This window comes from Trachypithecus francoisi, unplaced genomic scaffold (assembly GCF_009764315.1).
Source record: "Trachypithecus francoisi isolate TF-2019V2 unplaced genomic scaffold, Tfra_2.0 Lachesis_group12, whole genome shotgun sequence".
Taxonomy (NCBI): domain Eukaryota; kingdom Metazoa; phylum Chordata; class Mammalia; order Primates; family Cercopithecidae; genus Trachypithecus; species Trachypithecus francoisi.
In genome coordinates this window covers 14,073,833-14,101,671 of record NW_022681457.1, presented here as the reverse complement: position 1 = coordinate 14,101,671, position 27,839 = coordinate 14,073,833, and the positions used below count along the sequence as shown (strand labels likewise).

The window sequence follows — 27,839 nt, the reverse complement described above, 5'->3', positions numbered from 1 at the left end:
ATTATACTTGAGATATGTGTATTCAGGCTGAAGTACAGTTGCAACTTGTTTAGATCCACAAATGCTTCTGGGATATTGCTGTCCTTTGTATCTGAACCCACCTTACCAAACGGCCACAACATCAACTTGTTGGCAGGATACAATGTTACTATCAGCATGAACCTTAGATTCTGACCAGACCCATCTCTCCTACCAACCCACTCCAGTTAGAGACAACTTGCTTAATATCTGTCTCTGTACTACCAGATTTTATTTCCGATGTCATCCCCACAGACGGGCTGCTTTTACAACTCTGCAAATCCCCTTAAACTTGTATTAACCTTTCTACCATACAGCATTAAAAAAATGACACCAGAGAGTAACACCTCATTTTATCTCATAGAAAGCACTGAATTCCTACCCCCACAGCAACCCACTGCACAACAGTTGCAGCTTTCTCTCCTTAACTGTCTGTATACCTTACTGCCACTGAAATCCTAGCAGCTGGCTGGCACCTGAGTAAACTTTAGGCAACCCAATGAGACCTCAAGGACTGCAGACCCCGAAGTACAAAAGAGACATCACAAGTGCACAAGGCAGACCCACTGTTGGCATGACCATTCCATCCACATTAGTCTCCCATGATTACACAGGTGCTACGGTTTTAAGATGTGACCACTCCCCTTAAGTGTAGCCTAGACTTAGTGACTCCTCATGAATATAGCAGAAGTGATGGTGACTTAAGAGACTGAGTCATAAAAGGCACCCTGGCTTCCAGCTTGTTCTCTCTGGGGGATGTCATTTGCTGCATGATGAAGGCCTTTAGCCCTGGGAGGCCCACAAGGTGAGAAACAGACTTCTGTTAACAGCCAGCAAGGAACTGAGAGGCTCCAGTCCAGCATTCAGATGACTGCAGCCCCTGCCAACAATTGACAGGTGTCTCCAGAACATTGGGGGATATACTGCCTAGAATTCAAGGAGTCTGCTGACAACCTCTGGGAATACAGAATGAGTTAAACTTTTCAGCCACAAACTTTGAGGTAGGATGGATGGGGATAGTGTCTGCATTTGTTCTACTGGCCATGAAATCCTACATCCCAAGTGACCCTGCTGCAGTTCCATAAATTACTTTTTATCCCCGCCCCTTGCCCCCTTCTGAAACCTTATTTCCCATGGTAAATACTTTGGTTATGTTCTTTATTTAGATATAAAGTGCCTGTTCCCCACCTCCTGACATATCTTCTCTCTTTGGCAGCTCCAGGCAGCAGAGGGCTCAGACCAGAGCAGACCCAGGTTTCCTGAGTCACTAAGACAGAGAGGTTATCCTGGAGGAACACATGATGATGTGCTGCCCTCTACAAAACCAGGCTCGTGAGCTCACTAGTCCAAGAAGGCAGGACTGCAAAATGGATACACCATGGCTCCTAATTATCTAGATGGCTTCCTCTCCTACCAGTCAGCAAAAATGATGTACCCTCTGAGAGTATTCACATCACTCATTTGTATGCCTTATCTTTGGTACAGGGAGTTGGGTGAACAGGAGAAAAAGCCAAAAAAGTTGTAGAGGTTACAACGTGAATCTTTAATCATAACAGACTGTTCCATCAGGATAATTTTTTAAAAATAGCTTTACTGTTATTATAAAACTGAAAGATACTTTGTTACAAAGTAAAATATATAAAAGTACAATGTATGTATTATACATTCAGAATCCCACCACTAGAGGTAAGCTATGATAGTGACCTCTCATAAGTATTTTTTTCTCTGTTGCTCTAAACATACAAATAGAAAAACATATTAACAAAATGGGGGGTCGTGCTATAATTGTTCTAAAACTCTCCTGGTTCACTAAACAGTTCACGAGCAACCTTCATCGTCATTATCTGTGTGCCTGGAGATTTCTAATGGCTTCCCGTTGCATACATATGCCTAAACTTATTTTTTAAAATTTCCTACCAATGGAAACTGGGAATATTAACATTTGCTATTTAAAAAAATCGCTTTAAAAAACTCTACCTACATATTTACTGCCACTTCAAAGGTTATAGAAATTGAACTGATATGTTAACAAATTCTTTCCAAAACAGTGCACCGATTTTCTCTTACCAATAAGTACATAAGACTTATCATGTCCATTTTTGCAAAAATAAGTCCATTTTTGCACTGCTATAAAGAACTACCTGAGACTGGTTAATTTATAAAGGAAATAGGTTCAACTGACTCACAGTTCCACATGGCTGGGAAGGCCTCCAAAAACTTACAGTCATGGCTGAACGCAAAGGAGAAGTAAGGACCTTCTTCACAAGGGGGGCAGGAAGGAGATAGGGAGGAAGGGCTCTCCACCTTAAAGCCATCGGTCTCATGAGAACTCACTATCATGAGAACAGCAAGGGAGATATCTGCCCTCGTGATCCAATCATCTCTGATCAAGGCCCTCCTCTGACGCATGGGGGTTAAAATTTGAGATGAGATTTGGGTGGGCCACAGAGCCAAACCATATCAGACTGCATGTTTCCATAACCCCCCCCACTGATGGGGGATTTGAGGACTCTATTTTACTACTGCTAATTTTACTACTTTAGGGTGAAATGGCATTTATGATTTTTAAGATAGCTAATATCTGATACATTAAACTATGAAATGAACTGGAGCAAAACCATTATATTCATGACAGCAATAAAACAAATTCCTAGAAATATGCTTAAGATGACTCAGAACCTATTTTTAACCATCTCTAAGAAATATTACTAAGGGATCATATAAAATACTATCAGTGGGAAAAAGTCATTTTTTTAAGTGAAAAAAAATCAGCATTTCAAAGATGCCACGTTCTTTCAAAATTAACCTATAAATTCAATGCAATGCCAATAAATAAATAAATGTAATTAATAACTCAATGCAATGCCAATCAGATTTTGTTTTTTAAATCTGGAAAGTAAACTATTTCTGCAGTTTACTACAACTCCTCTGAGAGCTGTAAAGCTTACCTACGAGATAAAATACAGTCACAAAAACAATAAAAATGTGAGACACACACATCACCCAGATCTACTAAGAGGACCCTTTTCCTGGTCTTCTCAGAGTGACTTGTTTCAATAAATGTTCATGTTACCTTTTTGTTTTTATAAAGTGATCTTCATAAGGTATGTACCATACTGGTTTTAGGAAGGTGAAAACTTGTTCCTACACTGTCTCATTGATAGCTACACAATCCACACAAAGAATCTGTCCATAATTGACACCTTGGATACATTCTCACCACTTGTACATTGTAAAAGCTCCCTCCCAGGCAGATTCTGATGAAAGTGAGGATTTTTACTGAAACCACTGCTGCATTGTTTCTTTAAAGCCTGCTCTGCTGCACAACAGACTCTTCAAGACTGAAGTTTGTAACTGAAGTGCTTACCTATTTATCACACTTCCAGGTCTTCCCTTCCTATGTAGACTACGAGATAAATGTAAAATCATCGGTTTCTCCTATAGCCCTCCTACATGTCACTTTCCTATGGTTTTTCTCCTGTGTTGGCTCTCAGATGGACAGAAGGTCCCAGGTCCCAGACGGAATCCTCTATGTACATCTGCTTCTAAGGGTTCTCACCTAAATGTACTCTCTGGTGGTTCCGCAGCCCTGAGGTGTAACCGAAGCCTTTCCCACACACACCACATGTATAGGGCTTCTCTCCAGTGTGGACTCTCTGATGAACATGAAGACAGGAGCTGCGGCCAAAGCTCTTCCCACACTCCTCACATTTGTAGGGTTTCTCACCAGTGTGGACCCTCTGATGACCTTGAAGATGTGAGTGCTGACTATAGGCCTTCCCACACACGTGACATCTGTACGGCTTCTCACCAGTATGAACTCTCTTGTGACTAAGGAGACCTGAGCCGTATCTGAAATCCTTCCCACATTCATAACAAGTGTAGGGTTTCTCTCCTGTGTGCAACCTCTGGTGAGTGCGAAGATTAGAGCCATAACTGAATCCCTTGCCACATTGATCACACGTATAGGGCTTTTCTCCCGTGTGGACTCGCTGATGTTTGTGAAGGCTTGACATGCACCTAAAGCCCTTTCCACACTCTTGGCATCTGAAAGGTTTCTCATCAGTGTGGACTCTCTGGTGAATGAGAAGCCCTGCGCTGTAACTGAAGCCTTTGCCACACTCAGCACATTTATAGGGCTTCTCTCTAGTGTGGACCCTCTGATGGATAAGGAGGTCGGAGCTGTAGATGAAACCCTTCCCGCATACATCACATATGTAGGGCCTCTCTCCCGTGTGGACCCTCTGGTGGTGGTGAAGGTCCGAATTCCGCCGGAAGCCCTTCCCACACTCACCGCATTTATAGGGTTTCTCTCCTGTGTGGACCCTCTGATGCATGTGGAGGTCGGAGCTCCGGCTAAAGCCCTTCCCGCATTCGCATTTGTAGGGTTTCTCTCCCGTGTGCAGTCTCTGATGCGTGAGAAGCCCTGAGTAGTAAATGAAACTCTTACCACACACATTGCATTCGTACAGATGCTGCCCCATGTGAACTCTCTGGTGAGCTTGACGGTACGAGTTGTGACTGAATCTTTTGCCACACTTGTCACACTGGTAGGGCCGCTCACCAGTGTGCGTCTTCTGATGACTGCTGAGGTGGCAGCTGTAGATGAATCCCTTTCCACACTTGACACAGGTGTAGGGCTTTTCTCCAGAGTGAACGTGCTGGTGCTTGTGCAGTGCAGACTTGACGCAGAAGCCTTTGCCACACTCGCTGCAGATGTAGGGCTTCACCCCTGTGTGCAGCCTTTGATGGACCTGAAGCACTGAGCTGTAACTGAAGCCCTTCCCACACTCGCTGCATTTATATGGTTTCTCTCCAGTGTGGACCCTCTGATGGACAAGCAGGTTTGAACTTCGACTAAACGCCTTCCCACACTCCTCACATTTATAAGGTTTCCTTCCTGTGTGCACTCCTTGATGAATAAGAAGAACCGATTCATACCTGAACCCCTTTCCACAGACATCACATCTATAGGGCATGTCTCCCACGGGGGCTCTGGTGTGGCTGTGTATGTGTGTGTTCTGTCTGACACCCCAACCACGCTCAAGACTCTTAACAGATTTCTCTCCTGTGGGAATTCTTTGATGTCTGTTAAGATAGGCACTCTGCCTCAAGCCCTTACCTTTCTCTTTCAAAGGTACCCTTGGATGGGGGGGAAGGTCTGAATTGTCCCTGAAGCCATTTCCATATTCGTTACTTTTCAAGCCATTCTCTCCAGGGTTATTGTGATGAAGTACAGAGTTTTTAATGCAGTCTTTTCTACATTTATTGCAACCACATCGCTTGTCTATTTCAGGGAATCTGTGATCAACATGACAAGATATCCAGCAAAAGCTGTAATCATCCCAATTACATTTATATACAGTGTCTTCTGTGTTGAGATTTTCACATCTTTCTTGAACATCCCCTGACTGGTTCACAAATGCTTTTGCCCAAGATCCTTGAATGGGGATCAGCCTTATAGCTCTCCAGGCTGGAAACTGTTGATTTTCTAAACTGGTAAGCCCATACCCTTGTAGACTGTCTAGGAAATTCTCAATTGGAAAAAACTGCGTAGATGCTCCTTCCCACGCTTGATGGGAAGCAGCATCTCCCGAGAACTGTAAGTCTTTTCCTTGCAGATTTACTCTACAGTCTTGACTCCCAGGTAATTCACCCACCACCTCTTCCCAGATTTTGCAGAAGAGCTCTTTGTGTGAAAATAACCTTAATTCTTCATCTTGAATATACTCCATATCCCTTCCATTCTTGTCTCCTATGAGGTTAAAGACAATTCAGAGATGAGAACTAGTAAAAGACTGGCTCAGGGACATCAGACTTTCAGACTTGAACTAATAATAGCCTAGAGAAAAATTAGGCTTTATGTATCATAACTATTAGAGCACTTATGTTTATGACAGGAAGAGGTTCCTATTAATAAGTTTTGAAGCAAAATGCTAGTATGATCCTATTAGTACCAAATTATGTCTCATTATAGAACTGCCAGGCAAAAAAAGTATTTCAGAACAGATTTTTATACAGAAAGTTCATTTCTTCACTTAATAATGTTGCTAGAGCTAGTAATAATATCTGACACTACTGTAACACTTCCTATCTGCCAATGATGTACACATATTAACTGACTTAAACCTCAGAACAATATCAAAGTAGAAATCACTGTATTATCTTCATTTTCTAATGATGAAACCAAGTCAGAGAGAGGGTAGGTAACCTAGCACATTATTCCGTATTATTTCTGCATTTAAATGCAGGAAGCCCAGACTGTACTCTGGGTATGTGTAAGCCATACTTCAGGAGGGTGCCAAATTTTCCACAGGGCACCACCTGTGTCATTCTGTGTGAGCAGGTTCAATAGGAATCCAGAAAATACTGTTAAGGCAGGAAGACACACACATATTTGACTTACGATCATTACTTATGCCTTGAGATCCTTTGGATCCCAAGCTGCAAAGGATCAAACTGGCATATTGACCATAGTTCTGGATGATTTAAAAATTGTGTCCATGTTATCTGATATTCTTTATTGGCTATTTTTATCTTTTAGGGCTCAAGTAACAAGAATCTGTTTATAACCAGGGACTAGTACAATACTAGAAGAAAGTGAGAAATTCATCTGAGGAGTCTCAATATTCTGGGACAGTCTCTCTGCCACTGGCTTGCCTTCTACTGCCTGGCTGTTTCTATTAGAGGGATGGAAGTCCAGAGGTCCCTCACTCATTCTGGGTATGATATTCTGTGAAAGACACAGAGAAACCATGAAAAGGTAGGAACTGAACGGAAGAAATGAAGTGGCAGAACAATCATCTACGATGCTGCCAACAGGTACCCACAGGCAAGACAAGGGGTGAGGAATGGGATCTCTTGTGTGGCAAGCTCACTCCTCACTGCCCAGCCAGGCTCTTGTTTCCAAGACCTCTAGGCCCCATGGTTCTCACCTGGAGATACATCTCTTGGAGTTTCTCCATCTGTTAGCCCAGTCTTCAAAAATTCCTATGTTGAAATCCTAAATCCCAACGTGATACCATTAGGAGGTGGTGGGTCTTTGGGAGGTAATTAAGTCAGGAAGGTGGAGCCCCCAGAACAGAAGTTAGTGTCCTTAGAAAAGAGATCCCCAGAGAGCTCTTCTCTGCCATGTGAGGACACAAAAAGAAGTCAGCTATCTGCACACTGGCAGAGGGCTCGCACCAGAACCCAACCATGCTGGCACCCTGATCTCGGACCGGGCCTTCCAGACTCTGAGAAATAAACTTCTGTTGTTTATATGCTACCCAGTCTGGCAATTTTTTATAGCAGCCGGAGCTAAGAGTTCTATAAAAATAGGATTTAACTTGTGTAAAGAAGTCAAAAATATCTTCTCTCCAGGAACAAGAACACTCCAAGAAGTTCAGTTCCAATTACCCGGAGGATTCCTCTCACCCACTGAGAGCAGGTTCCTGAAATTCTCCAGCATCACATCTCGGTACAGCTGTCTCTGGGTAGAGTCCAGCAGCCCCAGCTCCTCCTCAGTGAAGACCACAGCCACGTCCTTGAAGCTTAATGGCTCCTACAATGAAAAACCATTAACACAAACATCTACTAGATGAAGACAAATTGGTGTCCACAGAGGAGGTTTATAGAAACAAAAAAATTTAAAAATCTAAAGATAAACTGCACATCTCTAAAACAAGAAGACAGCAGGAAGTTGTTTAGCCGGGTGTGTCAACTCCAGTTTATTAATGTTTAGTGCCAATAATTTCAATTCTACCCAACTGAACTACCCCAGACATGCAGCGTCAAGGAAGAAACATCGTATCCTGTGCTCACTTAGGGCACTTTTTTTTTTTTGGACACAGGGTCTCTTACTTTGTGGCTCAGGCTGGCGTGCACTGGTGCAATTATAGCTCACTGCAGCCTCAATCTCCAGGGTTCAAGCAATCCCCATGCCTCACTCAGCCTCCCAAGTAGCTAGGACTACAGGCTTGCACCACCACATCCAGCTAATTTTTATTTTTTTGTAGAGATGGGACCTTGCTATGCTGCTCTGGCTGGTCTTGAACTCATGGTTTCTAGTGATTCTACCATCTTAGCCTCCAAAGTGTTGGGATTAACAGGGGTGAGCCACTGATACTTGGATATTTGTCCACTGATACAGTTTGGATATTTGTCCCTGACCAAATCTCATGCTGAACTGCAATCCCCAGTACTAGGAAGCGGGGGTGGGAGGTGTTTGGATCATGTGGGCAGATCCCTCATGACTGGGTGCTGTCTTCATGATAGTGAGTTCTTGTGAGATCTAGTCATTTAAAATTGTATGGCACCTCCACTTCCCCTCCCCCAACCACACTTCTTGCTTTCAGTACGTAAAGTTCCTGCTCTCCCTTCACCTTGCTATGACTATAAGCTTTCTGAGGCTTCCCTAGAAGCCCAGCAAATGCCAGCAGCATGCTTCCTGTTTAGCCTGCAGAACTGTGAGCCAATTAAACCTCTTTTCTTTATAAATCACCCAGTCTTGGGTTGTTGTTGTTTTTTTTTTTTTTTTGAGACAGTGTCTTGCTCTGTCACCTAGGCTGGAGTGCTGCAACCTCTGCTTCCCAGGTTCAAGTGATTCTCCTGTCTCAGCCTCCTGAGTAGCTGGGACTACAGGTGCATGCCACCATGCCAGCTAATCTTTTTGTGTTTTTAATAAGAGACAGGGTTTAACTGTGTTAGCCAGGATGGTCTCAATCTCCTGACCTCCTGATCCACCCGGGTATTTCTTTGTAGCAATACCAGAATGGCCTAACACACCCAGCCTACTGTGAGCACTTCTTTGGGAAATTTCTCTGAACTAGATCAGCTGAATCACCTGTCTGCACATTTTATTATCTAACTGTGACTTGCAGATTGCCAATTTTTTCTCCAAGAAGGTTGTTACAATCTACAGTTCCAACAGTGCCTAATTTACTGTGCCCATGCCTGCATGTACCCCGAAATCATTTTCTCTGCCAGAATGATGGTTCTTTCCCAATCATTCGCTATGCTTCCATCACCAGGTGGGCAAATCCTGCTCTTTGCGACCACAGCCCCTCTTCCATTCCACACCCTTTTTAAGGGACTTCCATGTCAACCACTGACAGAAATCAGCTAATGTATGTCATGCAACCATCTCCTCAACCAGGTGAGACCTCAAAAGTAGCATTTTGAACCAAGGAATTTCAAACTATGCTGTGTCCCCTTCAGCTATGAATAGTGACCTGTGTTTTTAAAGCTAATTGTTCCAGTCCAGTGAGAATAAATGGCAGTCGCGTATTCTGCAATACAGTGATCATCAAAATATTACTGTAATATCATTGCTGTTTTCACTTGGACAGTGGCAAGCTCTCTTGAGAACTGTATATGGGAGCTCTCAGAATTATACTTTGCCTTGGCTGGGCATAGTGGCTCATGCCTGTAATCCCAGCTTTTTGGGAGGCTGAGGCAGGTGGATCACAAGGTCAGGAGATCAAGAGTATCCTGACTAACACGTGAAACCCCATCTCTACTAAAAATACAAAAAAAAAAAAAAAAATTAGCTGGGAGTGGTGGCGGGTGCCTGTAGTCCCAGCAACTCGGGAGGCTGAGGCAGGAGAATGGCATGAACCCAGGAGGCGGAGCTTGCAGTGAGCCGAAATCGCACCACTGCACTCCAGCCTGGGCGACAGAGCAAGACTCTGTCTCAAAACAGAAAAAAAAAAAAGAATTATACTTTGCCCTCAGCATGTCACTGGAGTACCTGCAACAAGGTATTACAAGTCAAGAATGAGATGACTACTTTTACTTGACTTTGTTGTTTAAGTCATGCATATATTTTTGATACGAAGGCATGGTAGCTATAGAAAGTTTTAGTGCATGTTATATGGTTTGTCTCTGTCCCCAACCAAATCTCATCTTAAATTGTAGCTCCCATAATTCCCATGTGTTATGAAAGTGACCTGATGGGAGATAACTGAATCATGGGGGTGGGTCTTTCCCATGCTGTTCTCATGATGGTGAATAAGTCTCACGAGATCTGATGGCTTTATAAATAGGAGTTCCCCTCCACAGCCTCTCTTGCCTGCCGCCATGTAAGACATCCTTTGCTCTTCCACCATGAGTGTGAGGCCTCCCCAGCCATGCGGAACTGTGACTGAAGCCTCTTTCCTTTATAAATTACTCAGTCTCGAGTATGTCTTTATTAGTAGCATGAGAACTGACTAATACAGAATGCACGCCATATTACTTTTTCAAGAAATATTCAGTACCTATAAAATAATGTTAGTCACCAGGAATTACAGAGATGAGCCAAAAAGCTAGAGCTTCATGGAGCTACTATTGGCAGTTCCTAAAACCAGATCCAGGTTGTATGATGGGCCATGAGGACTCACAGGACCTGATATACAATGACACTCATGGCTAAGACTTACTACGGTGAAAGAAAATAAAATACAATTAGCAAGGGGAAAAGACACGTGGGGTGAACTTGGAAAGAAACCAGGTGCAAGCTTCCAAGAGTCCTTTCCTACTGGAGTCACACAGGTATGCTTAATTCCTCCAAAAATCAATTGCAACAAGGCCTGTGAAGTGCTGTCTATCAGAGAAGCTCAGTGGAGACTTGGTGCCCAGGATTTTCACTGGGGGTTGGTCACATAGGTACCTCCTGACTTCCCGACTAGCACATACCAAAGTTGCAGACTTCCAGAAAAGCAAGTTTTCAGTAGAAACCATATTGTTTGCACAAACAGTCCAGGTAGTGTATGCCATTCTTATCAGAAGCGATGTTTACAGAGGCAAACGCTTTGCTTGAGAAAGTAAAACTGGATCTCAATTCTGAAGCACAAGTAGAAATTAACTAAGGGAAAACAGAGGAGAGAAAATTCCAGACAGTGGGAACAGTTGGTGAAAACCCGGAAGTGGTAAAAAGCAGGGCACACGTATCTCAGCCTCAGGCAATAGGCAATGCCACTGTGAAGTAGGCGGCGGCCAGATCACTCCGGGCCTCTTAGGCTACATTGATGATTTTAGTCTTTCCCAAAAGCAGGAAACAAACACTGAAGGGTGGTTTACAGTGGGTAGTGATAAAATTAGATGAGCTGTCTTAAAATTATGAACCCGACACAGCATGGAAAAACACAGGAATGGATCAAGTATAGACACAAGGAGACCACGCAGGAGGCCACTGCAACAGTTACAGGGAGACATGTTAGCCTGGACTTGGACATGGCTTGGGAAATGGAAAGAAGCAGACGGATCATATTATTAAGAGGGGCTGACTGCATGGAGGCATAAGAGAACTTTCTGAAGTGTTGCAAATGCTCTGTATCTTGAATAGGGTGGTGAATATATGTCTTAAAATTTACTGAACACTTTCAATAAGTATATTTTATTGTGTGTAAATTCTCTCAAGTTGATTTTAAAAGTTCCTTGGGGTGGATAATACTTGTATCCTTTCTTTACAAAGGAAACTGAGGCACAGGGAGATGGGCAGAAAAGGGTTAACTTAGCAGGCCCAAGACTGGTATCTCCATAAAGGCTTCCAGGGTTGGATGGCCCTTGGCTGGGGTCTGAGAACTCGGCTTTTAAAATGTTCCCCTCACACACAGGGTTGGGGCACGGAACCCTGGTATATCAGCTAGCAGCTGTTTGTGGTTTATGGAACAATGTGACTTATGATGAATGCCTACTTTTCTTCCAGGAGTCTGAATTTTGGTACGTGGAAGGTAGAGGGTGCCAAGGTGTCCAGTTCCCAACAAAAATCTGGTTGCTGAGCCCGTATTGGGCTCCTCTGGGCAGCAACACTGTACACAAGTGGCTGCAATGTTGCGCTGGGGTGTGTGTTGTGGCAGACCTTTCATGTGAGGAGAGCAGAGGAAGCCTGCACGTGAATTCCACCAGTCTCCGCCTGTGTCTGTCTCCCTTCCTGATCCAGATGTGTACTCTTACTGTGCCACTATAATACATTTTAGCCATAAGAAAAACTACACACTAGGCCCAGGAGTCCAGGCAAAGCACCAAATATGAAGGTGACCCCGGGGACCCCTGAACCAGAAGGTCAAGTAACTTGGCCAAAGTCACAGAGCTAGGAAGATACACAACTAGAACTTGAACACATAGAGCTTAGTTCCAGAGCCGCTCTGCTTTAACAACTGTCCTATAAAAGCCAAGATGTGTGTTAGCAGGAGACTAGAAAATAAGATATAAAGCAGATAATATCAATCCCTTACACTTATATCAAACTTATTATAAGGTAGGTACTAGGCTAAGAATTTTTATAGGACCTATCTCATTTAATCCTCACAGAACTTGCAAGATAGTTACCATTGCTATCCTCATTTCACAGATGAGAAAAACGGGGTTTCAGAAAATTGAGTATTATTTGTCCAAAAGTATACACCTAATAAATGTTGAGTGACGAGTGGACTAAGGCAGAAACACCAACAGAGCCCTCTTCCCAGCAGAATCCTGAACTAAACCATCAATCCCAAGACTAGAGGTGTTGTGGAAGGGAGAAAGCTCAAGCCAGAAGAGGTCAGTTAGGCAATTAATTAAACAGCTGCTGACTAGACACCAAGTCTCATTTTTTAATATCCAGCCCTGCCTTCTCCACTGAGTCCTGGAATATCCAGCTATCACTTGGGCATCTAAAGGAATCTTGAACCTAAAAGAGCCCAATCAGAATGGAGCTGTTACTCTCAAGTTATTGTCTGCTAATCTCCCTTACATGGATAAACTGAGGTGCTCCCAACCCTGTTTTTCAGGCCAAAAACCTTGCAGCCACCCATTCACCCTGGCTATGTCCCTTAAAACACTCAAGGGTACTTGTCTACTTTTTAATTGATTTGCTACCCATCTTCCCCTTCTGGAATGTCAGCCCCATGAGGCGGGGATGTTATCCATTTTCTCCTCTAATATATTACCAGTGCTTAATGTTTGGCCCATAGTTGGGTATTCAACAAATATTGGCCGGGCGCGGTGGCTCAAGCCTGTAATCCCAGCACTTTGGGAGGCCGAGACGGGTGGATCACGAGGTCAGGAGCTCGAGACCATCCTGGCTAACACGGTGAAACCCCGTCTCTACTAAAAATACAAAAAAAAACTAGCCGGGCGAGGTGGCGGGCGCCTGTAGTCCCAGCTACTCGGGAGGCTGAGGCAGGAGAATGGCGTGAACCCGGGAGGCGGAGCTTGCAGTGAGCTGAGATCCGGCCACTGCACTCCAGCCCGGGCGACAGAGCAAGACTCCGTCTCAAAAAAAAAAAAAAACAAAAAACAAAACAAACATTTGCTGAATGAATAAGTGAAAGAAAATGTGAACAGACCAATGCCACAAAAGTAACTGAAAAAAAGTAGCTTGAGATCTACCATGGGCTTGGTGAGGTGGCTCCAAGTTATAGTCCCAGCACTCTGGGAGGCCAAGGTGGGAAGACTCCTTCAGCCCAGGAGTTTTAGACCAGCCTGGGCAACATGGCAAGACTCCATATTTACAAAAAATAGAAACATTAGGGGGACGTGATGGTGCGCACCTGTAGGCCCAGCTGTTCGGGAGGCTGAGGTGGAAGCCTGGGAGTTCAAGGCTGCACTGAACTGAGATCGTACCACTGCACTCCAGCCCGGGTGACAGACAGACCCTGTCTCAAACAACAATAACAACAACAAAAACCAACACCACCCACCCAAAAACTACCATAAAACAAAGGGCACCATTACTAAGTTCTAGCCAAACTTTAATTCCAACATCTTTTTTTTTTTCAAATTTCTAAATTTCAAAAGTAGGTGTTTAAGCCAGGCACAGTGGCTCCTGCCTGTCATCCCAGCACTCTGTGAGGCCGAGGTGGAAGGATCACTGGATTCCAGGAGTTTTAGACCAGCCTCGGCAACACAGGGAGACCTCCATCTCTACAAAAAATAAAGTAAGCTAATTGTGATGGCGCACCTTAGTCCCAGCTACTCGGGAGGCTAAGGTGGAAGTATCACTTGAGCCTGGGAGGTCAAGGCTGCAGTGAGCTGTGGCTGCACCACTGCACTCCAGCCTGGGTGACACAGCGAGACTGTGTCTTAAAAAAAAAAAGAAGTTGGTATTCAATGCAGATAGATGTTCAAGTAACTCAGTGAACCAGAGTACAGAATGCAGAGCAGTCAGGTCCATGTGAAATATCAATCAATTGCTGTATTTCCTTCTGTCTTTGTATATGATATGTATACATACGTGTGTATATATTTATATGTACAAACATATATATATATATACATTTACACACAAGAAATGAGTGTGGTATTTTGGTTGACTTGAAAAAGAATGATTGATGTAAAAATAACATTTTCATAACTGGGTATCCATCTTGAAGAAATGAACTTAAATGTCAACCTTATGTCATTTACAAAAATAAATTACAGTTATACTAGAGATAAAACATTTTTTCAGACCTTGCTGATGAGAAAAACATTTTTAATATAAATGTTAAACAGCCATTTAGATGACTTATCTGAGAATGGATTAGGTCTTTTGAAATTATATGAAACCAAATTTTCAAAAAGGAACTAATAAATCATTTAACGATATAAGAACCTTAAACTTCTTTACAGTCACCATTAAGAAAGTAAAATTTAAGAAGACATACATGCGGCCAACAAGCATATTTAAAAATGTTCAACATGACTACAGAAATGAAAATCAAAACCACGAGATACCACCTCACCCCAGTCAGAATGGCCATTACTAAGAAGTCAATAATAAACACTGGCAAGGCTGTGGAGAAAAAAGAACACTTATACACTGCTGGTGGAAATATAAATTAGTTCAGACACTACACAAAGCAGTGTGGTGATTCATAAAACAACTTAAAACAGAACTACCATTCAACCCAGCAATCCCATTATTGGGTATATACCCAAAGAAACATAAATTATTCTACCATAAAAACACATGCACACGCATGTTCACTGCAGCACTACTCACAATAGAAAAGACATGAAGTCAAACTAAATGCCCATCAATAGTAGACTAGATAAATAAAACGTGGAACATATACACCATGGAATACTATACGGCCATAAAACAGAAAGAGATCACATCCTCTGCAGCAACATGGAAGGAGCTGGAGGACGTTATCTTAAGCAAAGTAATGCAGGAACCGAAAATCAAATACTGCATGTTCTAAGTGGGAGGTAAATGATGAGAACACTTGTACACACAGAGGGAATGACAGATACAGGGGCCTACTTGAGAGTGGACAGTGGGAGTAGGTAAAAGATCAGGAAAAATAACTAATGGACATTAGGCTTATTACCTGGGTGACAAAATAATCTGTACAACAAACCCTCATGACATGCAATTCACCTATATAACAAACCTGCCTATGTACCCTGAACCTGAAATTTTTAAAAAAGAAAAGATTGAGAGAAAACAATTATTATACTTTCGATAAGTGTTCAGAAGGGCTTCTAAAAACATGGTAAAAAATGAATTAATGAGAAAATGGGCAAAAGTATTTTCTAAGCGATTTACTGATAAGAAAATACAAATATAGCCAATATACATATGAAAAAGTGCTTACCATGTTTACAACGCAGGTAACTGCAAAACAAATTGGGGGCATCTTTGCCACATATCCTCCATCAGATGAGCAAAAGTATTTAGTACTAATCATTCTTGGAATTGCATGTGTGCAGAACAGCAAAAATTGCTATGATTTCTTCTCAAATACTGTGGCAATAATATATTAACAGTTTACAATGAAGTGTGTGACACCGTGAAATGGGTATTTGGTCTCTGTGGCATACAATTTCAAATGCCCTTAGAAACTCCACTGTGCTGCACCCATTAACTCGTCATTTACATTAGGTATATCTCCTACTGCTATCCCTCCCCCGCTTCCCCCCCTCCACAATAGGCCCCAGTGTGTGATGTTCCCCTTCCTGTGTCCCAGTGATCTCTATTGTTCAATTCCCACCTATGAGTGAGAACATGCGGTGTTTGGTTAGAAATTCTGTTCTTGGGACAGTCTGCTGAGAATTATGGTTTCCAGCTGCATCCATGTCCCTACAAAGGACACGAACTCATCCTTTTTTATGGCTGCATAGTATTCCATGGTGTATATGTGACACATTTTCTTAATCCAGTCTGTCACTGATGGACATTTGGGTTGATTCCAAGTCTTCGCTATTGTGAATAGTGCCGCAATAAACATACGTGTGCATGTGTCTTTATAGCAGCATGATTTATAATCCTTTGCGTATATACCCAGTAACGGGATGGCTGGGTCAAATGGTATTTCTAGTTCTAGATCCTTGCCCAACATGGCACATGTACACATATGTAACAAACCTGCACATTGTGCACATGTACCCTAGAACTTAAAAAAAAAAAAAAAGACCCGTGATGTCTTTTTCTATGCTAATGAGTTGACTGGTAGCTGGCAGCCGGTAGGTAACTTCAGGATGGGGCTGTTTACTGGAAAGACCAAGGCAGGATTAGAGGATTAGACTTATAGTACCTCCCCCTCCCCCAACCTCCAGTGAGGGGAGAGGAGCTGAGGGTGAAGTTGATCACCACTGGCCAATGGTTTTAATCACTGGTGCCTACCTAATGAAACTTTCATAAAAACCTAAGAGGACCAGGTTCAGAGAACTTCTGGGAAGGTGGCATGCCCAGAGAGGGCATGGAACCTCCATGCCCCTTCCCCCGTACCTTGCCCCATGCATCTCTTCATCTGTATCCTTTTGTAAAATCCTTTATAATAAACCAGTAAACGTAAGTGTTTCCCTGAGTTCTGTGAGCTGCTCTAGCAAATTAATCAAACCCAAAGAGTGGGTTGTGGGAACCCCAACTTGCAGCTGGTTGGTCAAAGTTCTGGAAGCCTAAACTTGCAACTGGTGGGAGGGAAGAGCACGCTCTTGTGGGACCAAATCCTCAACCTGTGGGGTCTGACACTACCTCCAGGAGAACAGTGTCAGAACTGAACTGAAGGGCACCCAGCAAAACTGTCACAAAACTGATTGCTCACTTAGTGTTTGAGGAGAAACCCACATGTTTGGCCACAGAAGTCTTCTGCCTGTGATTATTGTTGCTGAGTGTCAGAATACAGAAAGCACTTAGAGTTTGAGTGGTTTTTTTCCCCACAAAGTATACCCCATTGGGCCAGCAATATTTAGACGTCTAGATCACAGAATTTACAGATTAAAGCACAGGATGTGAAAATCACATGTGTTTGTTTGTACTGTCTGTAGCGCTAAAACTGGTAGTAATCAGTACTGAATTATCTTATAGTAGTAAAATATGTACTACATGGAAAGCATACATGTTTCCATTTCCTTTTTTGTGAGATGGAGTCTCACTCTATTACCCAGGCTCGAGTGCCCTGGCATGATCTCAGCTCACTGCAGCCTCCGCCTCCCAGGTTCAAGTGATTCTTCTGCCTTAGCCTCCCGAGTACCTGGGATTACAGGCATGCGCCACCATGCCCGGCTAATTTTTTTATTTTTGGTAGAGACGGGGTCTCAGCACGTTGGCCAGGATGGTCTTGAACTTCTGGCCTCAGGTGATCCGCCCGCCTAGGCCTCCCAAAGTGCTGGGATTAGAGGCGTAAGCCACCGTGACCGGCCCCATTTCCTTTTTAAAGCGGGTAACATATATTTTCACACGACAGAGATATTGATGGATGGACACCTCTTTGTTAATGCTGGGCACATTTGCGAGGTCAGAATTTCAATTAGGGGAAATCTAATTTATTTCATTATAGACCCTGGTATGGTCTGTCTTCTACTAAATCTTTATTTTAAAAGTTATAATGAAATATATATAAACTAGTATTATTAACATGGCTGAGCTACAGAGGTTTAATATTATGAGTGAGCTAATTTTTTAGTACTTTTGTAGAGATGAGATTTCACCATGTTGCCCAGGCTGGTCTCGAATTCCAGAGCTCAAGTGATCCGCATGCCTCAGCCTCCCAAAGTGCTAAGTTTACGAGCCACTTCACCTGGCCCACAACATTCTTAAAATTGGAAAAATGCAGAGGATACTGCAGGCAAGTCTTTGGCATGGGGGAACAAAGTCTTGTTCTGCATCCAAAAGTCTTTGTAGATGAAATTGAGGCAACCAACAAATAAATTCAAGTAAGAAAGTCATGGTAAAAGGAGAGGCGGTGAGCAATTACTTAAATACACAGAAGTGAGTCTCAACTAGGGGAACTGCCGGTTATGAATCAGAAGGTAACGATGACAATAACAATATAATAACAATCAGAAGATGGTGGGAAGTAAAAACGTGCTAATTGCTTCAACTTTCACAGCAGGAAGTAACCAATAATATTTAAAATTAAGGTACCCAGTAAAAGAAGTCAATCAAATCTTCAAAATTATTTCACAATCTCTTTTCATAAAAGAAAGGTTTAGAAAATAATGTTTCATGTGTTGAAAAAACATAATCTTAAAATTCTGCAATGGCTATGATTTTTTTCAATTTAAAAGAAAATTAAGAAATATGTATATACTAAAGGATAGCCTATTTCCATATCCCTATTTTTTCATTTACTTTATCTCACTTGATAGCAGCTTAGAATCCAGACAAAAGAATGAATGAAACCACAATTCACTAATAGATGAACATGGAATCCTTCTCACTATGTGTTTGTATGTATATATACAGATGCGTATGTGTATGTATATGTGTATATATATGTATGTGTGTATATATATTTGGCTGTTACGCATGAGCCTGCAATTACCATTCTTTGCACATTTGTTCTGATTTAGAAAAAATTCTTAGAGTGGGAAATGCTGGACTAGAATAAGGAGAACTTCTAGAATGGCTGAAATACTCCTGCAGCTGTGTGGATGTACCCATTTTTCCATATCTCAGCTAACAGTGAATGTTGACCTTTCAAATCTTTGGCTGTCTGCTGGAAGAATCATAAATCTTATTCCAAAGTGTATCCTTTTGGTTAATAAAGGCTCATCATCTTTTCATATGATTAGTGGGCATTAGTTTTTCTCTGCTCCCTTCCTGAACAAGAATGCTCAGGTCTTTATGCATAGCCCTCTTCTGAAAATAAGGATATTAAAATTCAGTCACAGATGAAACTTTTCTCCCCTAATATGTTGTTTTTTTTTTTAAACTTTGTGCATGGTATACTTTTTGGTAGGGTCTACTACATGGAGAATATTACATCTATAAATGAATACATGTTCCACAGAAGAGAACAACCCAGGCAGAAATGATTCAGTATTTGGAGAGTCATCTCTCTGCTAATCCAGGCTTGGGCCTCTGCATGAAGCTATTGTGGTGGCAGAAAGGCAGAGCAGAAAGGTAGATTACCGAATCCAATTGGCCTGAGTTCAAATCCTGGATCCCCCATTCATTTCTTCATCCCTAAAACAGAATCATACTATCTGTCTCACATCACTATTCTGTGGATAAATGCAATGAGAAATATAATGTATTCACTCAATACATTTTTCACTCTTTTTCCTTTTACCAAGAAGGGATGTATGTTTTCTCTCTGATGCCTAAGGTGGTATTTCGGGAGAGAAAAAGAAAACAACCCACCTGAAACATGGTCTTGTCCTCCCTATCTTGGGAAAGGGCTGAGGCTTGAGAATGAAGAGCTGTAGGAGGAGAAAAAGGCCATGAGGAGGAGTTGGTGCTGCCCGGAGCTCTAGGTCATCTATCTGGTAGGAAAGTGCCCAGCTTTACAGACTGGTTTCTTCTCACTTGAGGAAATTCCTGAACACTCAACTTTTTCTCCTCCACATTAAGTTCGGATTCTCTCTCTGCCCACCCCCTCTATTAACTGTCACCTCTTTTCTCACGCCTTGAGGTCAAAGTCTCCATGGTCTTTTCTGCTAGGTTTTCTGAGAGCAGCAGCAATTGTGTTTATTCTCTGGTCTTCTTAAGCTGGAGACACAGAAGATCCAGGCCTTCTTCATTCTAGAGACTCTCCAAGCTCTGACAAGTTGCTGTCTTCACCTTTACTGTCCAGAGCGTGACTGCTTCCCATGGTCCGGGGACCTACAGGTTCAGGAAGGAATTTTACTTACTCCTTTCTTCTGGGCCCCAAGGCTGTGGTTCGTATCCTCTGGATACTATTCATTCAGTAGTTTATCGGACATCTACTCAGTACTTGTTAGGTTTAGTCCCCTACACTGAAGGGGCTTAGTCCAGAAAGCCAAGAATGTTGCAGATGGGTAAGGACAGTCACAGAAGAGTCTGTGAGAAGGGCCCTGCAGCTAAATTCTCAGTGAGGCACAGGGCTCCTCAGAAGGGTAGGGAGACTCCACAAACATATGGGACCTGTGCCCTGTGAAGAAACACCTGGACAGAAAAAGCTTTATTAATGCAATAATGTTGGACTTGCAAAAAATAAAATAAACTAAATCCCCATACTTAGGGATTATAGAAATCAGGATAAAGATTAGAGCCATCTCCTGGCTAACACGGTGAAACCCCTCTCTACCGAAAATACAAAAAATTAGCCGGGCGTGGTGGCGGGCACCTGTAGTCCCAGCTACTCGGGAGGCTGAGGCAGAATGGCGTGAACCCGGAAGGCAGAGCTTGCAGTGAGTCGAGATCGCACCACTGCACTCCAGACTGGGCAACAGAGCGAGATTCCGTCTCAAAAAAAAAAAAAAAAAAAAAGATTAGAGCCATCGTTAAGTCAGCGTCTTTAACTTTTTTTGTGCCATGGCCCCCCTTCACTAATCTGATGATACCTAAAGACCTCTACTCAGAATAAAGTTTTAAATGCATAGAAAGAAATGCGAAGAATTATACTGAAATACAAACTTCAAAACTATTAAAACTCTGCATGGCTCACTGTGCAAGTACAGTGTTACTTTATTAACACATTCAATATAAACAACGTATTTACTACAATTTCAAAAGGTTAATAAGCATAAACAATACTCTGAAATATCTGTGCAAACCAGAATATGACATAAAAATATCTATGATGTATATGGATGACAAAGTCACAACTACTGCTAATATTGCGGCTTAGCACCTACGTTCACAGTGAAACGCTACTTGTGACTTAGACTAGCATAAAATTTTTTCCCACTCAAATTCATGGAACTCCTGAGTTATGCTCACGGAACCCAGGACAAGAATTCCTTTTCGAAATGAAGTCTCTTCTGCCCCGCCGCCCCCAGACTGAATTAATTACTCTGGGATCCAGCAACACATGGTGTAAATTGCTGGTTACCACCTTTCACACTGCCTCCATGGTCAGATCTCTAAGTCATCAAAATAATTGAGTCTTCTTTTTCTTTCTTTCTTTTTTTTTTTTTGAGGCGGACTCTTGCTCTGTCGCCCAGGCTAGAGTACAGTGGCCGGATCTCAGCTCACTGAAGGCTCCGCCTCCCGGGTTTACGCCATTCTCCTGCCTCAGCCTCCCGAGTAGCTGGGACTACAGGCGCCAGCCACCTCGCCCGGCTAGTTTTTGTATTTTTAGTAGAGACGGGGTTTCACTGTGTTAGCCAGGATGGTCTCGATCTCCTGACCTCGTGATCCGCCCGTCTCGGCCTCCCAAAGTGCTGGGATTACAGGCTTGAGCCACCGCGCCCGGCCTGAGTCTTCTTTTTCTTTATTTACCTTTCATGGCTCTGGCACATAGGAAGCACTTAAGCAATTCTATCAGCAGGAAGCAATGCACAGAGATTGAACAAAACTCTTGCAATCTGCTCAGAGATACTCAGGAAGTAGTGCAAAGACAGCAGGCATGAGTTCCCACCCATCCTAGTCTCTGATAAAACAGACTTTAAATCAACAAAGACCAAAAACGACAAAGAAGGGCATTACATAATGGTAACAGGATCAATGCAACAAGATCTAACTACCTTAAATATTTATGCACCCAGTAGAGGAGCATCCAGATTCATAAAACAAGTTCTTAAGAAACCTACAAAGAGACTTAGACACCAATGCCATAATAGTGGCAGACTTTAACACGCCAGTGTCAATATTAAATCAATGAGACAGAAAAATTAACAAGAATATTCAGGACTTGAACTCAGCTCTGGACCAAGCAGACCTAATAGACATCTACAGGAAGGGGAAAACTCCTGGTGTTACTAAAACAAAAAAAAATGGTTTCTCACATTTAAACATTTGAAATAGAAGGGGAAAACTAAATTTTTGCATATTTCAAATATGTGTGGACTGCAAGGTCAAATAAAAAGAATAGCCCCACCTTGCCTGAACTCTTTCCTCTTGAAATTCAGGTCTCAATGGGGTCAAGTTCAGACAAAGAGATACACATACTTGGGCTGTCTACTCTAGGACACTCACTGAATTTTACTGCTTCAAGAACTCAAATCTCCTTCTTTCCTCTAACCATCTGTACCAGCCCTCTGCATGGCCCACAGTGACAAGCATCTTTCTCTCTCCCTCCCTTCATGCACTGCCCTGAACTTGGGATGGCCCTTTGACCCAGGTGTGGAAAACCAGGCAACACGTTACCCTCCTACACAAAGGACAAAAGGCAAGAGTAGAGGCCAGATCTGAAACTAGGCCTCCACCCCAATGCCACTTAAACCCAAACTTCAGGATCCTCTAGGACTGCGCTTTGCAGACTTCAGTATATTTAAAAATCACCAGGAGCAATGATGAAAACAGACTGCTAGATTCCAACTCCAAAGATTCTGATTCTGTATCTCTGCAGTAGAGCCCAGGAGTCTGCGTTTTAAACAAGTTTCCAGGGGATGCTGACAAAGTGGGTCCAGGGGCCACATTTGAAGCAAACTTGCTAAGTTACCCTCCCTTCCTCTGACTGGCTGATTTTCAGGGTTTCCAGAAACTTCCAGTGGGTACAAATTTTCCTTGTGCTTCCTTCTCCTGTCCCTGAACTCTTCTGGTCAGGAAGCCTCAAGAGTCAGCACATGAAGTTCTTCTCTATTCTCCTTCACTCCCTTGGTGAAGACACCCAGCCTCAGGCCTTCAGTAGAATCTACACACTGATGACTCCACGGCAACCTGGCAACTCCACTCTTATGTCTAAAAAGCAACTTAAAAAACATGTCCAAAAGCAAACTCCAGATTTGCCCCAGAGGTACTTCTCTCCTCTGAAATGAAGAAGAAATATTCTAGAGTCATTCTTGATTTCTTCCTTGTACTCTACATCCAATCCATCAGCAAACACCTACAAATCAGAACCAGAATCAGATCAAATATTCTTGCTGCCACCATCCACACCACCATCATGTCTCACCTGAATTAATGTGACAGCTCCCTAAATCACCTCTGTGTTCCTACTCCTGTTCACTTTAGTCTACTTCCTACATGGCAGCTGGAGTGATCTTTTATATAAACTCATATTCTTCTCTGGCCAAAACCATCACTTTGCTCAAAACCTTGCACCAAGGTCCTTTCAATGGCCCAAAGACCTTACACTATCTTCCTTCCCAATATTCAGTTTCTCAATTATCCCTCCCTCTTTCTCATTCTGCTCAGCTGAGCAGAATGAGAAAACTGCTTTTCCTCAGATGCCTGCAGGCCCCTCACCTGCTTTGGGTCCCTATTCAAGCACCATTTTCTCAGTGAAATACATCCCTCATTATCCTTCTCAAATTGGCAAACCAGCACTTCCTACACCTTCCTCTGCTTCATTTTTCTCCATGAAACTGACACCTTACCTACAGTCTATTTTTCCTGTTGACCATCTTTCTCCACCCACAAGAATGTGAACTCTATGAGGGCTAGGATTTCAGTTGGCACCTGGCACACAGCAGGTACTCAACAAATATTTAAATGGGAGAATGGAAGTAATCTGAACTCAGCTTGCTAATATGGATCCTTGGGTCCTCTTGATGTCATCTTCAGAGCAGAAGTGATTTTGTTCTCCAGTTCATGGACTGTAATTTGGGTGCTAAGGACTATGCAGGCTGTGTTGGCATCCAAGAGAGAACAGCGAAGACAAGGACTCTGTGCTCATGCAGCTGCTAACATTCTAGGTGGAAATCAGCAGCCATAATGAACTTCTACTGTGTTCCAGGTGCTTAGGATATGGTAAAAGATACATTTTTGGACTGCATGGAGCTCACACTGGGAGAAGAGGAGGCTGACAGAAAGAGTTCGTACGAAGGCAGTGGGATAATGAAGTAGTGGGAATAAGAAATATTGCAGAGGTAGAAATAACAAAACTAAAAGAATAATTCCACGTAGGGATGAAGAGGAGGAGAAATAAATATGACTCTGAGGTTGAAGTCTGAAGAAAAAACAGGTAAATTATGAAGTTATGATAAGACAGCAAAAGGAAGAGTCGGGTTTTGAAAATTGCAGTTCTAGTTTCTCAAAACTGGAGTTGTCAAAAGGTTTAGGTTCGAATTCTGGTTCAGCCACTTTGTAGTTACATTAACACCACAGGAATGACTTGACCTTTTGAATGAGTCTGTACTTCTGTCAAATAAAGATAATCCTTATTTGCAAAACTAAAAGACTTTTTTCTCTCTTTCACACACACATGCCTATGTGAATAAACTTCATAGCCCAGTACCTGGAACACAGAAAATCATCAATAAACTATTACCATTGACCCAACCCAGTATTAACCTAGGAATACGGGAACTCATGCATTTAGTAAATGTACATTTAGAGTCTAACAACATCTTAGAAGAATAAACACTAGAGATACATGTCAGGCCTCTGAGCCCAAGCCAAGCCATCGCATCCCCTGTGACTTGCACGTATACACCCAGATGGCCTGAAGTAACTAAGAATCACAAAAGAAGTGCAAATGCCCTGCCTCGCCTTAAGCGATGGCATTCCAACACAAAAGAAATGAAAATAGCCGGTCCTTGCCTTAAGCGATGACATTATCTTGTGAAATTCCTTTTCCTGGCTCATCTTGGCTCAAAAAGCTCCCCCACTGAGCACCCTGTGACCCCCACTCCTGCCCGCCAAAGAACAACCCCCCTTTGACCGTAATTTTCCTTTACCTACCCAAATGCTGTAACACGACCCCACCCTTATCTCCCTTCGCTCTCTTTTCGGACTCAGCCCACCTGCACCCAGGCGAAAGAAACAGCCTTGTTGCTCACACAAAGCTTGTTTGGTGGTCTCTTCACAGGACGCGCATGACACTACAGCAGTAAATTAAGATGGAAAAAGTAATTGTTCCCATGGTGCCTACATTCGGGTGGGTTAATCTCTCTACAAATTAGGTGACTTTTGATTGCAAAAAGGGCTATGAAGAAAGTAAAGCAAACATGATAGATTCCTGTTTTCCAACAAACGTAGGTTCTATCAGGTGAAACATACGTGGCAACTGTGGAAAGAACAACATTAATCAGGGACAGTCTCTAAGAGCTGCTTGAAAAATAAATCAGCTGTGAAAAAAGCTGGGATGAGACAAGCCCAGAAGGAAGCATGAGTGCAAAGACCTTGTTTCTGGTTAGATGATCTCCTGGCCAGGTCTTACTTTTTATGTTTTTTAGACTTTTTAAACCTCAGCAACTCATCTGTGACACTGGGATAATAGCTGACATACAAACTTGCTCAGAAAATTCAATAGAAATACATTCATTTATTCAAATATTTACTAGCAAGCCTGGCATTGTCCTAGACACCATGGATAGAGCGTAATACCTGGCATACGGTAAGCACTCAGTTCATATACACCATCACAGTTACTCCAATTATTTCTACCCTGCTTCTTCCCTAGCACGGCGCTGAAACGGCGTAAGCCTTTACTGACTCAGCGGCCCACTACTAGGAGCCAAGATAACACACTAAATAAAGACACTGGGAAATTCCTCCACCCTTCCCCATTTCTAGGGGAAGGCAGTTGCGGCTAAGGGGCCTGGATGAACATTTGTGAAATCAATGGGATGAAGAATGAGGTCACCAAGAGACCGGGCATTGCCACAAAAGAGAAACCAAAGTTCCCTCACCTGGAGCTCTAGTGTCAAGAGATGTGGGGTTATTTCTCCCTCTTTTATACAATTCTCTCCGAGAAAGAAACAATCCCAAGAAGGAAGCCTGTGAAAGAAAAATGAGCAGCGGGCTAACATGATTTAATCCCAATTCCCACTATGCCACAGGGGGACTCTCTCAGTGCCAGCTGAATGTAATCTACCCGTTTCTGTAATCTACCTCGCTACTTGCTTGAGGAGTCGAGGAATAGAACCTCTTTTCCTACAGGACTCAGAGTAAAAGGTCCACGCCATTCCTGATGCCCAAAGCAGCCGTCTACAAGCCTACTCTCACTGTCCCTTTCAGGAGACAATGAGAATCAAGACAAAACCTCAAGATTTGAATTCAGAGCTGACTGTCTGACACTGATAGTGAAATTCTGCCTGTGCGTGCTTAGGCGGCTACGAAAAGCAGAGCCAGCAACGATACAGCAAACCAACTCTTAGGACTTGCACAGCGCTCAATACATTTCAAAGGATAAAACCAGAACACAGGGAATCAACTTCCTGTTTACAGAAATAACTTCGCAGAAAACTCTGAAATTACTCCACAAGTGGGTGGGCGGCTACCCTGAGAAAATTTATGTCATCGATCCGCCACTGCCCGCAGTGGACGCTCTCGCACTGCAGATCTCATCTCAAAGCCAGGGCTGGCCTCAAACTGCTTTTCTAAGCCCGGACTGCGAGGGCTGCAGACCCGGGCCCACCCCGCACAGGCGCTCAGAAAGTTCGATACATGCGCCTCCTCACACCCCTGCCTCACCAGGTCGAGCTCATGGAAATCCGTCGGCTTCGACTCTCCGCCGCACGTTGTGCTTTCACGTTGGTCCTATAGAGCTAATCCTAAATCCCGTGGCCGGACAGTACACCCACACGCAGACGCATGTCTCTAACACGCCTCACCACCGCCTAATAAGCAACCAAGATGGCGCGCCCAACGGAAACGGAAGTGGTCGACTCGACGTGTGGGACTACCTTTCCCAGAACCCTCCGCGGCGCAGTCCGATCCTAGGTGCGATGGTGACGTAAATGCGCGTCCTCGAGTCCCGCCCACTGCGAGGCGGCAGGAGGTGTCATGCAAGGTGTTCCTGAGTTGAAGTTTTGGGCGCCGCAGAGCCTTTTGAAATGTTTATTTCAAAAGTAGTTCACATTACATGTAAAGAATGGTAAAATAATAACAACAACAACAATAATAATAATAATAATAAATTCTTACTTAATCCCTGGTTTATGTGAGTAAATATGAATTCTTAAAAATCCCATTCTCCCAAATGGCATCATTTCGTAATCATTTCTTGCCCACAGGTCATATATCATGGATAGTTCTCTATGTCACTACAGACGTAGAGATACGTAGAGATAATAATAAAAAAAATTTGCAATGCTTGCTTAGGATTCTTTAGCTTTTAGGGAAGTTACCCCCTTGTCCTCCATTGAACTTACGCTTCTAATTTTAGCATATCAAAACTAGACACAGTCACTTTCTTTAATATTTTCCCAGTTTGGTGGACTAAATATCCTGTCTCATTTTCCCAATTTGACAGACTAAATATGCTGTCTTATTGCCTATTGCATTTCATTGTCATCTTTTATTTAAGTACTGTGTATTAATGATATCGCTTCTGTTATAAGTGAAATGCTCCCCCAGTTTCAACATTCATAAAGTAGTTTAGAAAAAAAAAACAGGCCGGGCGCGGTGGCTCAAGCCTGTAATCCCAGCACTTTGGGAGGCCGAGATGGGCGATCACGAGGTCAGGAGATCGAGACCATCCTGGCTAATACGTGAAACCCCGTCTCTACTAAAAATACAAAAAACTAGCCGGGCGACGAGGCGGGCACCTGTAGTCCCAGCTACTCGGGAGCTGAGACAGGAGAATGGCGTGAACCCGGGAGGCGGAGCTTGCAGTGAGCTGAGAGCCGGCCACTGCACTCCAGCCTGGGTGGCA

General features: G+C 43.0%; 1 protein-coding gene across 4 annotated transcripts; it reads right to left on the bottom strand.

Annotated features, from left to right (window-relative positions):
* Window positions 1–1,540: 1,540 nt before the first annotated feature.
* ZNF229 (zinc finger protein 229) lies at window positions 1,541–26,825 on the bottom strand. 4 transcript variants are annotated; one of them, XM_033224788.1, is made up of 6 exons: window positions 26,657–26,825; window positions 25,873–25,960; window positions 19,786–19,996; window positions 19,535–19,593; window positions 7,417–7,561; window positions 1,541–5,773 (listed from the first exon to the last, which is right to left on the bottom strand). In XM_033224788.1, the coding sequence occupies exons 3-6, from the start codon at window positions 19,817–19,819 to the stop codon at window positions 3,564–3,566; spliced, it is 2,448 nt and encodes an 815-aa protein (XP_033080679.1). In that variant the 5' UTR covers window positions 19,820–19,996; window positions 25,873–25,960; window positions 26,657–26,825; the 3' UTR covers window positions 1,541–3,563. The 4 variants fall into 4 exon arrangements, with proteins under 4 accessions (XP_033080679.1, XP_033080678.1, XP_033080681.1 ...); XM_033224787.1 differs by lacking the exon at window positions 25,873–25,960 and having other exon boundaries at window positions 26,657–26,817; XM_033224790.1 differs by lacking the exons at window positions 19,535–19,593; window positions 19,786–19,996; window positions 25,873–25,960; window positions 26,657–26,825 and having other exon boundaries at window positions 7,439–7,533.
* Between the last annotated feature and the right edge of the window lie 1,014 nt (window positions 26,826–27,839).